We start from the raw sequence: 17937 nt of genomic DNA, 5'->3' as shown, positions 1-17937 counted from the left end.
CACACACACACACACACACACACACACACACACACAGTACAAGTTGAGCTGAATCAGAGGAGATGATATCCATAAAAAAATAAAATAAAAAATTAAGGGGTGAGGGAAGAAAATACTGGGAGGACAAAGGGAGAAATGGAATGAGGCAGGCTATAACTCATAAAAGAGATTAAAAAATCTTGTTCAATGGAGGAGAAAAAGGAGAAGGGGAGAGGTGAAAAGTGAAGCTTATTCTCTTCACATATGGCTTAAGGAGGGACTAACATGCCCACTAAATTTGGTATGAAAATCTATCTTACACCACAGGAAAGTAGGGGAGGAGGGGATAAGTGGAGTGCGGGGGATGATAGAAGGGAGGGCAAATGGGAGGAGGGAGTAACTAGAAGTAAACACTTTTGGGAATGGACAAGGTCAAATGAGAGAATAAAAAAAGGAGGGGACAGGGTAGAACAGAGTGAAATATAGTTAGTATTATATGACATGATTATTATGTAAGTCTTTTGCAAAATGACACATGTATAACCCGCATTGAATTGCTTGTCTTCTCAGTGGGGATGGGTAGGGAGCAGAGAGAAGTTGAAATTCAAAGTATTAGAAACTAATATTTAGAATTATTATTGCATATAACTAGGAAATAAGAAACACAGGTAATGGGGTATAGAAATTTATCTTGCCCTACAAAAAAAGAGAGAAGATGGGGATAAGGGAAGGGTAGGGTGTGATAGAAGGGAGGGTACATTGAGGGAAGGGGTAATCAGAATGCAAGGTATGATGAGGCAGGGGAAAGGGAAAGATGGGGAGAAAAATTGGAACTCAAAATTTTGTGGAAATGAATGTTGAAATCTAAAAGTAAATAAAAACAATAAAAAAATAAAGTTATTATTTGATGTTATGACTACATTCAGATCCCAAATATTATAGCAGCAAAATATACACTTGGTTTTATACTAGAAATAAATACAAAATAAATTCACTGAGCCGGTTATCTTCCTTTTACAGAAATCATAAAATTTAGATGTGTAAGGGCTTCTTAGAGGAAGTGTTTTAGTAGTTGGTGATGTAATGTTAACTGATATTACAGTGATCAAGAGATATGAATTTTGAGATATAAGAGGACAGATTAAATCCTAGCTCAGAAACATAGTAGCTATGTTTGCTAAAGGCATTGCGCTAGATGTGTGATGAGATACAGACAAAATCATCACCGTACACACTGTTTGTCCTTTGTTGCCAAAGACCATGCCACCAGAGAAATAATGATATGACTTGCGCTTGACTCTGTTTTTTTTTTGAGAGAGGGCTGTGCAAGTCACCAGCATCACTTCTCCTCCAGAGCCATCTGAATCCAGTGACCAGATATTCATCAAGATGACTGGCGGTGACCCAAGATGATGCAGTTGGCGTTAAGTGACTTGCCCAAGGTCATATAGCTAGGTCACATAGTCAAGGGTCTGAGGTGAGATTTGAACTCAGGTCCTCCTGACTCCTGCGCACTGGTGCTCTATACACTGCACCACCTAGCTGCCCCTCTATTGTATTATATCTGTACACAGATACAATATTATATACATTGCAAATTAATTATTAATTATATATAATACATATAGTATTAATTAATACAATATTATACACTGCAAAGAAAAACAACTGTGAAAAATTAGAGAACTATGATCAACACAATGACCAAACATGACCCCAGAAGAGAAATCATGCTTTCCACCCTCTTGGCAGATGTGAGAGCCTAGAGACACAAAATGAATCATTCTTTTACAGACATTGCCAATACATGGATTTGTTTGGGGTCACTTATTTGTTACAAAGAGGCTTTTAAAATAATAATAATTATTAGTTTAGTAAGAAGAGTAGTGATAGTCATAGTAGAAGGGGAAGGGAATGAGTACTGTCTTAGATCTACTAGGCCAAGGGCTCCCTCCTTTGCCAATCATTAAAAAAACAAAAGAAAGGCAATTTAAATGAGAAAAGGGCTTGCATAAGTACTTCACAAGGTTTTAGAAAGGAAATCTCTTTAGAAATCTTAAGCATTAAAGAAAATTAGTATTAATGAAACCATAAAGTTTTTAAAAGAACACAGCAGTTACTGGAGTGGTTATTTACTTTGTAAAATTTTATGTCTTATACTAACAACTGTTTACATTTCTGAGGCACTTTATGATCTACAGAGCACTTTCTCCACAGCAGCCCTCTACATAAGTAGTATGAGTTCCATTAGGGTAAGTGACCTCTCCAAGGTCACTAGGGCAGCACAAACGAAAAGTGGGATTCAGATGCATACCTCCGGAGTCTCTATACCTGTATATTTCAATAGCATACTGTGAGCTAGTACTTAGCACTGTGCCTGGGACACAAGAGGCCAATAAAAGTGAGATATTAAAATCTTAAAAGTTTAAAACATCAAGTGTATTTGTGATGTCATCAACTTCAATGTTCCCTCTAATGATGCAGGTTGTAATCCATTCATATTCATTAAACTCCTGTCTCTGTCTTTCTGTAAATTCACCACAGAGAGGTGCTGAAGATGTTCCTTTCTATTACAAGATATCACATTTTCTCATCTTTCAGAAATAAAATATCCACAACTAAAGTTCTGTGATGAATCGCAAAGTTAATTTATTGTCATATACGAACTGAGATTCCACTTTTTGGTACTGCTAATGCAAGTCTCATTTTCCTGCTTTTGAAGGGAATGTTAATACTATTAACAACTGCAAAGGATAAATTGCACAGAAAATATTCAAGTCATTTGAGGAGTAGGCAGTTAGTAATTTGTATTTTGATAGTGTTAAGTGACTTCTAGATTTTAAAACCTTAAATCATTAAAAAAATAACAACCCGATATCAATAGGTTTTATATACACTGACCTAAAATTTCACCAGTGACTTCCAGAGTTTGAAGCAGCACTTTTAAAAAACACATTTAGAACATTCCTACCCAATTATACCACAGGCTGAAATTATTTAAGATATTCTCTTATTTAGCCTTATTATGCAAGCATTGTAAAAGTGCTTTTCAATAAAATTGTCTTTACAAAACGAAACCTGGAAAATCTTAAAATGTCTGAAAACCATACATTTAATAATTTTGAATTCCTTTGATTTGAATTTTTAAAGTATTTTTTAAAATGAGCAAAAGGAACAGAAAGTTATGTAACCAAGTACAGACAGAAAAATGTAGTCAAGAATTCTTGAGATAATCCTTCAGAATCAGATTCTCTCTTTGGATAGTGAAAAATACATATAAAATTATTTTAAAACTTCTTTTCTAACAATTCATCTTCCATTAATTAAGGTCCTCTGACGTTTTGGCTCAGTATGGCAATGACCCTAAGGTTTCAAAGGCTATGTTAGTGGAACACCAGCTCTGGCACATCTGGACATGCTGAAAAGGCTGCTTTTGTGGTGGTGACAGACTATTTTGTCACCTTAAGATCAACCAAGTTAAGTTTGGAAACACAAAGCATCATATGGATTAAGACTAACTAGGTTATTTTTAACCAAATAATAAATAGTATTTACATAGCATGTTAAAGTTATCATCTTTACAATGACCCTGGGAGATAGGTGGTATTATTTCCCCTATTTTATAGATGAGAAAACTGAAGCAGACAGGTGAAGTGATTTGCCCAGGATCACACAGTTAGTGAAGTGTCTTCCTGACTACACCTGCCTCAGTGTAATGATTTTGCTACTGACAAAATGGATTTTTGAAGTACTTGAAGTATATATAAAAATATAATTCAACAAGAAAATAAACGCTAAAAATATTACAAGATTACATTTAGCTGTTATAATATCATTTAAATAATAAAACGTTTAAGGGAAAAGAGGCAGTGTGGTATCATGGAAGAGATATGGTCTCAGAGCCAGGAAGACCTGGGTTCAAGTCCTGCCTCAGACATACTGATGAGGTGACTTCAGTGTTCTGTGGTATTCTCTAAGATTATAAATTGTAGAGAAGGGGCTGACCTGCATTAGTAAAGAGTTTCATACATGAATGAAATCACAGATTCAGTTCCTATGTATCAATGACTATGGGCATTTAAACAACTGTAAACCAGAATTAACTCTTAGTACATTAGTACTTTTAGCATATTGCCTTGCTAAAAATAAAGGAATTATTATTTTGACAATTTTGACAGGCAGCCCTGATATCAAAATCTTAAAAAACAAAAACCTCAGAGAAATTACTTGCAGCAGCAGCATTCATTTTCCAATAAGTAATCACTGAGTATTTAACCCAAATAAAAAATAAAATCATTCTACATCAAAGAAGTAAAAAGATATCTTACAAAAAACATGAAAGTTAATTTCATTTATAACATCAGCTAATTATTATCACTACTCAATTTGGCCTTCCTTTGGAGAATTCACCTGAAGAAATATATTCGTCTAAAATAAACTAGTCCAGTGTCTTGCAGAACATCGTACAGAGCATTTTATATAAACTATTAAACTATGAGGACCTATTTTGGAGTGTAAATTCCTAGCTGAAATGTATGAATCAGAAACTTTTCACATCTATTAACATGCACTGAAGTTCTTTCAAACATTTGCTTTGAAATTCCAACTCCACCACAAAACCCCTTCATTTTAAGGCCCATTATTTCTCTCCATGGTTTGTCATCTGAACCTTGGAGAATCAGTTGGTTCATGTATCATTCTGCCACTAGGCGACACTGTTACACATGTAGCTTTAAAAATGTAACTAATATTAAACAAGGCTACAAATTACATTACTGTATGAAAACAAGAACAGAAAATAAATGCTGACTCAAAGTTAATCCACAATTTGAGAGTTCCTTACATGAAAAGACAAATCTATGGAGTAATTTAAAATTTGATCTATGTCTCATATTTCTTAACGCTACTACAATTAATGACTCCAACATGGGTAAAATTTAGTGCATCGAATTCTGGAAGTCAAAAGAACTTGTTACAGTGCAAAATCCACTTATAAAAGCAAACTGAAGTTTAAAAACAAAAACAAAATACTTTATGGCTACTTCAAAATGAACACCAAGATGATACAAAAATCAAAAAAAAAAAAACCTATTCACCACTGGTTACTGATTTAAAAAGAATTTTTTCAGAATTTCACATCTTATGTGTCCCATTTAGTTCCCAGTTCTTAGCAGGCACTTAGTTGTTCTAGCAAAATTATTGCCTCTTCCTTTGGAGAGTCTGGCCATTCACTTTTACAGACTGACTATTTTTTGGTCCTGAATGTGCAAAGTTCCAATCTACTGGATTAAGCAGCTGCTGAGTCTTCTTGTGTGTCCAGTATGGGTTAATAATTAATGTAAGGAGGGCCAGTCCAACAAGAAAAAGTGAAAGGTGTGGAAGAGCCATAACGTTGAATAGGCCGTCCCAGTGCTGAAAACATACCCACCACATGTGGTAAGTCAAAAACATGCGTCCATGAAACATGTGTATCATCAACCACTGGTTTACCTTCCAAAACAGAGAATCAGCCCAGCCAGCCTGCAAGGGAAGAAAATAAAATGTTATTCTGTCAACACATTTTTCCCTATAGATTTAACTCATACACATGCAATGGGACAGGAGTTTGCAGGCAAGAGAAAAAAAAACATAAGTTTATCTAGTTTGACTAGAATGTCTCTGTATTTTTTACATTTGGTGACAGAGAATGTGAAAAAAAGGTCTGAAGGAAAGAGTGGGGCCAGACTGTAAAGGCTCTTAAATGATAAAGAAATTTATCTTACATGCAAACAGGAGCTGGGTTTCTGAGTGACACAGTGAGAACCTCTGAATTAAGGAAAGTAATTCAGCATGTAATATGAAGGACGGTTTACAGAGAAAAGAAGCTGGAGGCAGGTAGACTTTAGTTAAGAGGCTATTATAGTAATTCAAGTGAAACGGGATGAGGGTCTCAAATAGAGTAATGGCCAAATTAATGAAGAAGAGAGTGTGGATGTAAAATGGCTACTACATAGGTAAAATCAAAACTTGGTAACTCATCAGACTGGGTGGAGGGGGTATATGAGAGGGAAAGTCAAAAATTATATGAATTATTCAGAATTTTTGAGTTTTGTTACTGGCTTTGCATAATTAGATTAAGTAATTAATGCTGACTCTTCAGGCTGATAAAAATGTGGACTTCTGCTGTAACACTGGTCCTAGGATGTAAAGAATAAAATTTTTATAAAGCAGTTTTGTTATTTAGATAACAAAGCCCTGGCTGAGCTTCCACTTGCCACTCTCCTTGTGGTAAGGAGAGATGACCCTGTCTTCTCAAAGATTACCTCTTAGAACCAGAGGGAACAGTCGTCAACTAGTCTAACCATCTTAAGAACTGAAGCCAAAAGGTTAAGGTCTTGATCAAGGTCATACAGATAAATAAACAGAGTCACAGTTCAAATTCAAGACCTTTAACTCCAAATTCAACACTCCTCCCACTGTATCACAAGCCTACCATGTAAGGCAGGATGCTAGGTATTGGGGATACAAAACCAAAAAAGACAGCTTATGTGTCTCAAGAGCCCAACTAAACTCAAAGCACTTCAAGGTTGAGTTGAATTCAGGGTAAAGTTTTTGGTTAAACTATCTCTTAAAACCATCACCTCAGTCATGAAGAGGGACTGATTGACACAAAGCACTGAAGCAACCAGTGTGATGCAAGAAAGCGAACATCAGAAAACTCAAGTTTTGAATACATAGGGAAGATATACAGGGAGGTCTGAAGTAATGAAGGTGGAGGCCCAGAGATAATTTTTTTAAATGTATCATTTTGGCATTATTTTCAGCCTTCTTCCTTGATTTCTTTCAAATTGGCATCCAAATGAAGTAAATCCTCTCTCCTCTACTCCTGTGGTAGAAACCCATCGATGTTGTCACCAACAAGAAACAAGCATGCCAAAGGCAGGCAACAAATACAACTTTGTTAGGTTCTCAACTTATTATGAATCCACAACACACCTACAATGTACAAGGTAGTTTCATAAGCAGATGGAAAAAAAACAGACAATAAGCAAAAGCTCCTTGGCTGCAGCAAAATGAATTAAAGAGTCAAAGGAACGAGTAATTAGAAGACAAGAATGCCAACAAGAAACTGCAACTTCTTTCAAGGATTGTACTTTGTGTCCATGCAGAGGGAGGGAGATAAGGAGTGGGAGGGATACTGCTGGGAGTAAGTGTCTGGATATCAAAACAAAATAATGTATATATGTTTTTCAAAGTGCTTAGAAGGTCTTCAAGCAGAGGGCTAGACAACCACTGGCCAAGTTAGGATTTAGTAGGGATTCCTTTCATCTATGGATTGGGTGGCCCCTAAGGGGGATAAATCTGCAACCCTGCCACCTATGATGCTAACTGGGGCAAATCACTTAACTTTCCCATTTCTGTGCCCATAAAAAGATGGAGAGAACTGCATTAGAAGACCTCTAAAGTTCTTTCCATTTCTACAACAATCATCAAAAATAACAAATGTAGGAACAATTAAGATTCATTTAAAAACCATAACTTCTCTGTTTTGCGAGGTGGTAAGAATTCTATTACAAGCAGACAACAGGCAAGATGGTCAAACTAAAGTACTTAATCAGTTAATAAAAATTAATGAACTTTATCATGCAAAATAATTTCATCTCAGTAGGGGAGTGTGTGTGTGTGTATGTGTGTATGAGAGAGACAGACAGAGAGTGTGTTTGGGTATCTCAAATGGAAGATTTTAGAGACCTAGATTTAGAGCTGAGAGAGACATATGGATTCTTTCAATCCATGCTTATTATTTCCCAGAGCTTTATACGTAAATATTAAATTATTTATTACAAGTTTATAGAATTTTAGAGCTGGAAGAAAATTAAGAAAATCTAATATAATCCTTTCACTTCACAGACAAGGAAACTGTGGCTTAGAAAGGCAAAGTTGCAAGAATCCCAAGGTAACAAATGCAGTAAAATAGCTAAATCTGGATTTGAACTCACATCTTAATTCAGAGGCTGGTTCTATTATAATAATTTTTTTGACTCCTACTCTCTTAGTCTTTCCATTTCAGGCTGCTCCTCTCATAGAACTCTAGGCATAAAGTGAATCAAACAGAAGCAAACACACTGCTAAGTATACTATTCTCCCAAAGAGCCTAGAATCTAAGCCACAACAAGAGCACGGAATGACAATTTGCATAGGGTTTGAAGCTTTATAAAGTGCTTTTGTTATAGCAGGACTCCCTTTACAGAGAAGTGAAGTGACTATTCTGCATTTCATACATTTACTAAGTGTCAGGGCCAAGATACAAACTCAGGATCTGACTCCAAATGTAGTGCTATTTTGCATGAAGGAACTTATTCTCTCTGACTCTGTTTCCTCATTTAAAGGATGGGGCTAACAATACCTGTAGTATATCTACCTTAAAAAGCTACACAAATGGCAACTTCTATAATTATCCCCTTTCTTTAAATATCCTTGCTGTGCCATTCAACCCATCCTGACATCCCTAGGTTGCACAAGTGTCATGTCTTCAACAGGAAGCTCTTACCTTTAAAAGCATCCAGGAGATACAGGTAAAAGGGGTGCTCATCTCCAATAGTAGGGTTGTCATGGCTAGATAGTGGCCAACTTTGGGATTAATCACTAACCCAAGAAATCCAAGAAAGGCAAAAAGATGATGGACTACTAAGAACATGTCAAATGTCCAGAAAACCAAATTTGACACATGAACAGCCACATTTTCAAAGAAAAAGAAGCCAGTTGCAGTTGCAATATTAAACCAGCACCAATTCTGCTGTGAATGTGCTTTATCAGCAGAAAGCACAGGGTCCACAAGCAAAGCCCACAGACCAGCAATGGAGCTTTGAACCCCAAAAACTGCTCGGGTGGCAGCAAGATTCCAGAAGACCTTCTCCTTAGCTACCAGAGATCGATAGGTGGCATTAAGACAGGAAGACAGTTGATGGCAGACCACAAAGACACCCAGGTAGAAGAAAAAACCGGCCACCACTAGTGTTAAGCGGATTTTCCATGAAGCATAGTCCATGTCAAAAATGCTTTTAGATGCTGTATTGTCACTTTCAAGATCCATTTTTTTACTTCAAATTTTAGCAGCCTCTTATATAGTTCAACCACTTTTTAGTCCAGTGCCAATGCCTCCTTTTCCGGCTTCCGGGATCCTCATATGTCTCTCTTTAATCTGAAAAAAGAAAAGATAGTTCACTAATATGAACCAAGTAGAATCTGGATCACAGTATTACTGTTTTTCCAGATGACATTAAAATACCACAGCATTCTATTAAAAAAAAAAAAAGGAATGCAAAATCATATTCCCAAATAGGTCAGTTCATTTTATGCTTAACCAGTTGGACTAGATGGTCTCCCAATCTAAGGTCTAATAAATCAATAAGCATTAAATGCTGAATTTAAAAATATAGAAATCAGACAATCCTTGACATCAAGGAGCTTACTATTCAATTCACTCAAAGTCTTTGAAGTTCTTCCCATGATTCTACAAACCTTTGGTAAGGGCTGGTCAAAGAGGAAAGGAAGGAAACAAGCATTTACTTACTATGTGTCAGGTATTGTGCAAAGCACTGGGAATACAACAATAGTAACAGGTAGCATTTATACTTTAAGGTTTGCAAAGTGATATGTGTTCTCATTTTATCCTTACAACTCTGTGAGGTAGGTACTATACTATCCCTATTTTAGATATAAGGAAACTAAGGCTGAAAGGTTGGCTTGTCCAGGAGTCACACAGCTAGTAAGCGTCTGAGGGAGAATTAAGATCAGACCTTCCTGACTCCAAATCTAGTACTCTGTCCATCGAACCACCAGCTGTCTCTAATATTGTTTTTTAAAAGGGCAAAAATGTTCTTGGTTTCAAGAAGCTCACAGTTTAATGGAAGAAAACATGTTAACATCTATACACCAACAAGAAATATACAAAGTAACTGGGAACAGTTTCAAATGGAAGGCAGTAGGATGAAAAGAACAGGGAAAGGTTTCTGGAAGATGGGATTCAGTCTTAAAAGAATCCAGACAGCCAAAAAGCAGGGGTGTGGGAAAGCATTCTGGGCAGGCTGACTAGCCAATGAAAATGCACCAAGTCTGGACTGAAATATCTTGTTCCAGCAAGGAGGTCAGTGTCTCTAGATAACAGAGTACATGGAGGGAAATAAAGCATAAGAAGTCTGGAAAGGGTGAATGAGGAAGGTATGATATGAAGGGTTTTAAAAGTCAAACAGGATTTTATATTTGATCCTGGACATTATAGGGAGCCATTGGAATTTACTGAGGAGGAGCAGAGGGGTATGTGTGTGACAAAGTAAGAACTATGCCTTAATGCCATCTGGTAGCTGGCTAAAGATGGGAGAAACTTGAGTCGGGGAATCAAACAGAAGGTATCTGCAATAGTGTAGGTATAATATGTCTGCACCAAGATGGCAGCAGTTTCAGGAGAGATGTTGTGAAGGCAGAATCCATAGGACTTGGCAACAGATTGGATCGGGGAGAGAAGGGAAGTGGGGTGCCAGTGAGGAGTTGAGGATGACACCTAGGATGCCATCCTCAGTAACTCCAAGGTTAGTAGTATCCTAGACAGTGATAAGGAAAATTTTGGAAGAGGAGAGAATGTGAGGGAAAATAAGTTTAGTTTTGCACATGTTGAGTTTTAAGAAGTCTATGTGACATTCTGTTCAAGATGTCCAAGAGGCAACTGGAAACAAGAGAATCATCTTTAAGGAAATAATGACTGAATCTATAATGAGATCAACAAGAGAAATAGCATAGAGGGAGCAAAAGGCCAACAACAAACCTTGGGATAAAACCAGAATTAGTTAGTAGGTATGATGAAAAGAATGAAGATTCAGAAAAGGAAATTGAGATAGAGAACAAGGAAAGTATAGTGTTAGGAAAACAAGTATCAAGGAGAAGAGGGTGACTGCCAGTATCAAAGCCTGAAGAGGTCAAGGAAAATGGAGACAGAAAATTACATCAGACTTGGCAATGAAAAGATCATTGACAACTCTGGAGAAAGTAGCTAGCAGTTTAGTGAAGCCTATGGGCTCTTTCTTAGGATGTTTTCAAATGCATAAAATACACAGAATTATAAAACAATTATATTGAGATAGATAGTAGTAAAATTTAAAAAAAAAGTTCACAAATCTAGGAGAACTGAAATTATTTGGAAAAGACCAAAAAGTCTTATATTGTAATTGACAATGGATATTTATGACATAGAAAACTTCTCCAAAGTAAAAATTCATTATTTATATTTAAAAAAAAAAATAAAGATATCTTTGGAAAAAAAAAGTTCAGACCCCATTTTAATATCACCTGATTTAAGGTTGACCAGCTAAGTGGCACAGTGGATAGACATCTGGCCTGGAGTCAGGATATAGAAATGAGTTCAGATCTGGCCTCAGACACTTACTGTGTGATCTCAGGTAAGTCATTTAACCCTCTTTGCCTCAGTTCCTCATCTGTAAAATGAAGTGGAGAAGGAAATGGCAAACCACTTTGTCAAGAAAACCCCAAATAGGTCACAAAGAGTTGGACACTACTGAAAATGACTGAACCACAAAAATTCCTGACTCTAGGTCCATCACTCTATATTTAATGTGTCACCTGTTTCCACCTTTTATTCAAATCAACACTTCAACTACTAAGGAAAAGTATATATTAACTCTGCAATAGCACTATTTACCACCCTTATGATTTACTACAATACCTCTCTCTGGGAACCCTTTATGTGTTTTCCTAGTTAATTAGATTGGTACATTTATATTTCCAGCCTCTCAAATCAATTCAAATGAAGTCTTTAGGGAAAAGGTTATAAATAAATTTAACTTCAGGACAATAAAATAAATTAGGCCTATAGTTTCACTGACCAAATCAAACTAGGAATCATTTTTGTATCTTAAAGATTTTTAAATTCCATCTGAATTGACACTACAACAGTTAAGAAGTGACATAAATGAACATTTGCAAAGTCTCCAAATACAGCTAAGTAATTACTTGCTACTGAGTCAAAATAGCACTGGTTAGAAATATTTTTGAGTGTTGATAATGTTGAACTCCCAGTGGGTATTAAAAGAAAATGTCAGCTTAATAGAACTTTCATGTGACAACTCTCTAAAACTCACCTTCCTACAGAAGCCTCTGGCTAAAGTCTAGTTCTATGTTCCTTCTTAGTACCCAGAATTGCCTACTGGTTGATAGAGCTGTGAAGTACTTGATGCCTTTCCCACAACAGGTTGGTGAAAGTGGCAATCCTGCACGTGTCGCAACTGAAATCTAAATACTGAAGCAAGTTCAAAGTGGAAGTAGATCTAAAATTGAAACTTTCATTTCTTTAATTACAAATCCAGTCTCTTAAAATGCAAAACAACCCAAAAGTCTAATGAAATCTCACACTCAATAAATACCTAGACCTTCTAGAAACTGAATATTTCCTTCCACATATATATGCATGCATGTATGTATGTATATGTATAAATATCTCACTACTTTTCAGATGTAAGTAAATGCTGTTGTGATTAATAAAATAGACAAGGCACAAAAATCTTTTGCCTTCCTGTATTTTCTCAGAGACTACAATTTACTACCAAGTGAAGTGGCTGAGACAAAGAGAGGAAGGGGTATCTGGAATTTTCTGACACTAAAAAAGGGTCCTCATACTCAAATAAAAACAACGCAGCAAGAGAGGGTAGGTATTACAATCAGGAAGCACTCCATTCTGCCTCTGATCCACACAGAAGGTATGACTATCAAAATTTCTCAAGAGTTCTAGGCAATGCTCCAAGAGTGTAAATTAAAGATTGAGGTATTGACATGCATCTGGGGCCTCACAGCATCAGGTCTTGACCAAACAAAACTTATACTCGAAAATGTTGGAAACTATTTCCCTGCATCAAGCTGCCTTATCTATACTTTCTATCTCTCCTACCTCCTAGCAAAAGGTTTTGCTCAAATAAGCACTTCATAGTTGTTTACTTTATTGGCTAAAGTCACCCACTGAGGTAGTAGTGACAGAGCCAGGAATTGACTCTATGACCCCTGTGTCTCAGTTTAGTGCTCTTTCTAATATACCCACTTTGATTCTGGTGGAAAGTCTTCTTTCCATTTTCCATAAGCACTTGGTTGTATGTTTAAAATATCAAAGGTCAATTAGTCAAAATAATCTTCATGATTTTCTTTCTTCTCTTTCTTCATAAAGATTCATCCTCTCTGCCTGGAATGTATTTCCCTGCCTTACCTGTACCTCAGAATTTCCAACTTCCTTCAAAGCTCAAATTAAGCCCCTCAATCCATAATCTGTCCAGGTTTCCCCCTTCCAATTGTTAGTGTTCTCTGCCTAGAAATTGTTTTTGGAAAAATTTTACATTAATTTTGCTTAACTTCTCCCTGATCCTTCCAATTAAAAAGTTATAAGGAATGGCTGTCTGAAAAGAGAGGAAATACAGGGGGAATGCTACAGAAGGGAGGAAAATGAGGTCAGAAGCAGAAATTACAGCCTGTTGCTCTGTTGCGCTTGACTCAGTGATCCCACTTGGGGTTTTCTTGGCAAAGAGTGGTTTGCCATTTCCCTCTCAAGGTCATTTTACAGATGAGTACCTGAGGCAAAGAAGGTTAAATGACTTGCCCAAGGTCCCAGTTAGTGTCTGAGGCCAGATTAGAACTCAAGAAGAAGAATCTTCTTGATTTAGACCAGGCACTCAATCCACTGTGGCATCTAGTTGCCTGTTACAACTGGAGCAAATACTAAGAGCTGGAAGGGTTGGAGGTTATGAGGATGAAGATTAGGTAAAAGAAGAGTGAGGCATAGGGAGAGATGGAATTATAGTAGATTGTGATGAGAAGGAAATTCTGTGACTACATAGAATGTGCTTGGAGTTTCTTTTATGGCTAATAGGAGGCCTAGTCAAAATGGTTTAGTGACAAATGCAGTAAGTCATTTAAAAGTAAAGCCATTCTATATTGAAACACAGTTCTCTGATCATCAACCCTTAGAACAGTGCCTCTAACATAGTAGGCACTTAACAATTGATTGATTGGTTGATCATCAGTGAAAAGGTAGTGATACACTATTTTCCCATCTTCATCAATTTCAAATGATCTTTCTAGCTTTAAAATCTGATGATTCTCTCAATCTGTTTAACAGTTTAATGTCTGAATTAAGGAAAATTAAGAGTACATGCATCTTTCACAAGCCTCTTTCTAGCTCTAGATTTTATGACTTCAATATTTTAATCCAAAACACAACGGACCTTTTCTCCCCAAATGCAAAGAAGGAAGGTCAGTCATTTCATCACCTGAAGGAGATTTAGGTCATTCATACTATATCACCTCTAGTACTCTTAAAAATCTTAAGGTACACTCGAAAATTAACTTATAAAAAAGTTTAGAAAGCCCATGTTAAGTATCTGTCAAGAACACTTGCCTATTACAGCATGGCCCTCCAGATATGGATTTATTCAACCCTTATCACTTCTTGAGTGTAGCTCAAGTTTAAAGGAGGTTTGCCTAGGGTGATTTGCTCCCTGAAATGTGTTAAAGCAATACAATAGTACAAAGTACTCTGGTCTTGAAGTTAATCTGAGTTCAATCTCATTTAAGTTACTAGCTGTGCCTTCCAGTTTCTCCATCTGTAAAATTGGTAGACTATTTCCTGCCCTAATTTTCTCACAAGGCTATTATGTACATTACATTATTATAATCTATCTGAGGGCAGGGACAGTTTTCATTTGTCTTGCCTACCATGATTGTTCATCCTTTTCAGTGGCCTTAACTCTCCATGATCCCATTTTGGGGTTTTCTTGACAAAGATACTGGAGGGTCTTACCATTTCCTTCTCCTGGTCATTTTACAAAAAGGAACCTAGGCAAACAGAGTTAAGTGACTTGCCCAGGGTCACTCAACTAGTTAAGTGTCTGAGGCCACAACTGATCAGGAAAACAGAGCCTTTCTGACTTCAAGCCCAGTGCTCTATCCACTGTACCACCTATCTGCCCACCTTAGCAGAGTGCTTAATATATTCTTATGATTTATTTGGAAAGTTTAAAACATTGGATTACAAATTATTCATCAGAATTCATTCAGCAAGCATTTATTACGTACATGTTATGTTCTAGGTACTGCATGTATGGTATCCTGTCAGGATAGAAAACAGGCTGATACAAAAACTATTATATTTGGGATAAGGAACAAGGGTCTATCCCTGTGGTTTCAGCTGCAGAGGAACTAGTGGATGAAGAAATTCCTGACATAAAGGAAGTCTGCATCTTCTCTGCAACTTACAGTCTTGGAGAGTTGCATAGAGCACTGAGTGGTTAAGTGACTTGTCCACAGTCACACAGTCCAACATGTGTATGGACACCAAGACTGCCACTCATCTCTACTTCACAGGTAAAGAAAGTGAGCCTCAAAAAGTTTAAGTGACTTGTCGTTGGGTACATAGCTACATTAGTGTTGGAACTGGGATTTAAACCCAGGCCTTCTGATCCTAAATACATTTTTCTTTATATAATATTCTCTTAACCAGACTAAATATATGAATTTGAGAAAACCACTTCAGTTCTCGGAGATGTTTCCCCACCTATCCAGGAGATGGATCAAAAGCCCTTTCTGTCTGTCATTCTAGGATCTACTGAAACCAGACAGATGAAGCAAATGTGTATTGAAATCAGAAGACCTGCTTTTTATCTTCTACTTACTGCCTGCATGACCTTAAACACATTACTTCTCTAGGCCCAAGTTCCCTCTGTGGCAAATCTGGCATGACATATATGCCCTCCTCAGTATCACCTTTCAGAATCCTTTCAAAATATACCTCAAATGTCACTTCCTTTTGATCCTCTTCCAATTACGAGTAATAACCATGCATTTTTATGTGTACATGTTACCTACCTCCATGGAATGCAAGTGTCTCAAAAATAAGGGCTATTTCAGTTCTCTTTGTATCCCCAGTACAGAACACATTCCCTGGCATTATAATACATGCTTAACTGACAAGTTCTCTTACAGTTCTGAATCTATAACCCTACAAATCTCCCACATCACAGATGAAATAAGTCGCATAGGCAGAACTAGTACCCAGGTCTACTGACTGCCACGTCAGGGCTCTCGCTACTATACCAAGGTTGGAAACAGGTTTCTTGACAAAACATTGTTAATTACCAGCTCATGAGCTGACTTTGACTTCATACTTAAATGATTCATGTACTGAAAAGTACAGAGCAAAAATCCCTCACTGATTTTGGACTCATGAGACCTGTGATTCAAATCCCAGTTCTTTCACTCACTAGCTGTAGGATCTTAGGCAAGTTAATTCATGTTGCTGGGTGCTTTGGTTTCCTCATCTGTAAATTAAAAGGTCTGAATTTGATAATCTCTAGCTTTCCCTCTCCAGAACTAAATCTACTATCATAAAGTACGCTCAGATTTGGAGTAACCACCCCAAATATTCACATGAACTATCTGTGTCCAATCTGTGGTAGAGCATTCCAAGCTTATATTGGTCTGATCAGCCACAGTTGAACACACTGAAACTTCACTTTAGCATGATGATGTCACTTTGGTCCTCTTTGAGAGCGGAAGGACACCAACCAACCAACCAACCAAGTAACCATCTATCCTAAAGTGGGAACCTTGTTTGGTCATGTACTTTTCTGACCTTAAGCTGCTCCTCTGAGAATGTCACAGGTAACTGACCAAATACTGAGCTCCACTGGCATAGTCTTCAATAATCATTCTCTTTTAAAGAAAAGGGCTTGAGGTTTACACTCAAAGTAAGTAGAAATGGGGAGCCTTCCCCCCTGTCCCATACTTAGGAGAAAGCAATAAACTTCAAATTTTCCCAGAACCTGTTGCATGAGTCTCCTCTTCGCCCCCCAATACATTTGTGTATGTATGGATCATTTTCCCCAAGAAGTAAGATCCAAGTAGAAAGAAGGCAAGACCTGGGTTATTCTTTCATCTTTACTAGACTACACCTGCCACAGGGCCTCACACATAGTAGGTGCTTTTTGTCAAACTGTATTGGAATCAGAGCCGAAAGGGACTCAGATCATGTAGATTTTAGGGAAACTGAGGCTTAGCGAAAAGGAGGGTCATGCGGACGCTCAAAAGTATTAAATGGATTTTTATTTTCCCAACTCTTAGCTATAAATCCCTTTTCCCCCATTTTGGAATCTACAAGCTTCAAAGCTTGAGACCCCGGCAAGGTCTATCCATTCGCCCTTTCCCACAGTCCACAAAGCAGCTGACTCTGTAGATATGGACCCAGGAACCAAAGCTGCAACCCTCATGCCTCCAGATCGAAGATCAGTCCCATTCCCATGGACCTTCCAGGACAATAAAAATTCATCCCAAGGTCCGGGGGTGGGGTGGGGGAGACGTATTTTGGATACAAACTGTATACAAATGGACAACATCAAGTGCACTACTTAGGGATCCAATGCACCCATTCCCTTTAGAGACGCAGGAAAACCACAGGCTCGGGATCGATCCGAGATCATCCCCTTTGCCCCCGCCGTGCACTTACTGGGTTCAGGGGCATCTCCAGGCTGCAGGACAAGTTAAGGGTGGGAGCGCGATGGGGGGCGGTCTCCTCTAAAACACGGCGAGGTGGAGCCACAAGGCCGGCGGACCGGGGCGCGCCAGGTGCGGTGGCCGCGCCGCCCTCACCTGCCCGTCTCTTTCTGCACGATAGGACTCCGCCACCCCCACCCCCACTGTTTCCAGGGCTTACTCACTTGGTTTCGCGGGCCTCAGTTCTCTGCAAGCCTTCGGGGCCCCCTCAGCACCTGCACCCAAACGCAAACCTGCAAGATCACCGCGATCCCGGGGCCGGCAGTCACGCCAGTCTCCCCGGACCTACGCAGCAGTACCTGCTCGGGGGCGGGGGAGGCGGGGGCGGGGGGAGGAGGGAGGAGCCACGGAGACTCAGACACTCGTGAGGCACCCCACCCA

At 38.1% G+C, this 17937-nt stretch overlaps 1 protein-coding gene across 2 annotated transcripts; it reads right to left on the bottom strand.

Annotated features, from left to right (window-relative positions):
• Positions 1–2603: 2603 nt before the first annotated feature.
• On the bottom strand, positions 2604–17912 carry CLN8 (CLN8 transmembrane ER and ERGIC protein). 2 transcript variants are annotated; one of them, XM_072634358.1, is made up of 3 exons: positions 17721–17912; positions 8510–9160; positions 2604–5499 (listed from the first exon to the last, which is right to left on the bottom strand). In XM_072634358.1, the coding sequence occupies exons 2-3, from the start codon at positions 9050–9052 to the stop codon at positions 5176–5178; spliced, it is 867 nt and encodes a 288-aa protein (XP_072490459.1). In that variant the 5' UTR covers positions 9053–9160; positions 17721–17912; the 3' UTR covers positions 2604–5175. The 2 variants fall into 2 exon arrangements, with proteins under 2 accessions (XP_072490459.1, XP_072490460.1); XM_072634359.1 differs by lacking the exon at positions 17721–17912 and adding an exon at positions 17510–17658 and having other exon boundaries at positions 4403–5499.
• Between the last annotated feature and the right edge of the window lie 25 nt (positions 17913–17937).

The sequence above is a fragment of the Notamacropus eugenii genome, chromosome 1 (genome assembly GCF_028372415.1).
Source record: "Notamacropus eugenii isolate mMacEug1 chromosome 1, mMacEug1.pri_v2, whole genome shotgun sequence".
Classification (NCBI taxonomy): Eukaryota; Metazoa; Chordata; class Mammalia; order Diprotodontia; family Macropodidae; genus Notamacropus; species Notamacropus eugenii.
This window is presented reverse-complemented; position numbering and strand designations above follow the sequence as displayed.

Coding starts and splice junctions, on each gene's coding strand:
- CLN8 (XM_072634358.1), bottom strand. CDS start 9,052: ATGGATCTTGAAAGTGACAATACAGCATCTAAAAGCATTTTTGACATG. Junction 5,500..8,509: donor TCTCCTGGATGCTTTTAAAG/GTAAGAGCTTCC, acceptor CTTCCCTTGCAG/GCTGGCTGGGCTGATTCTCT.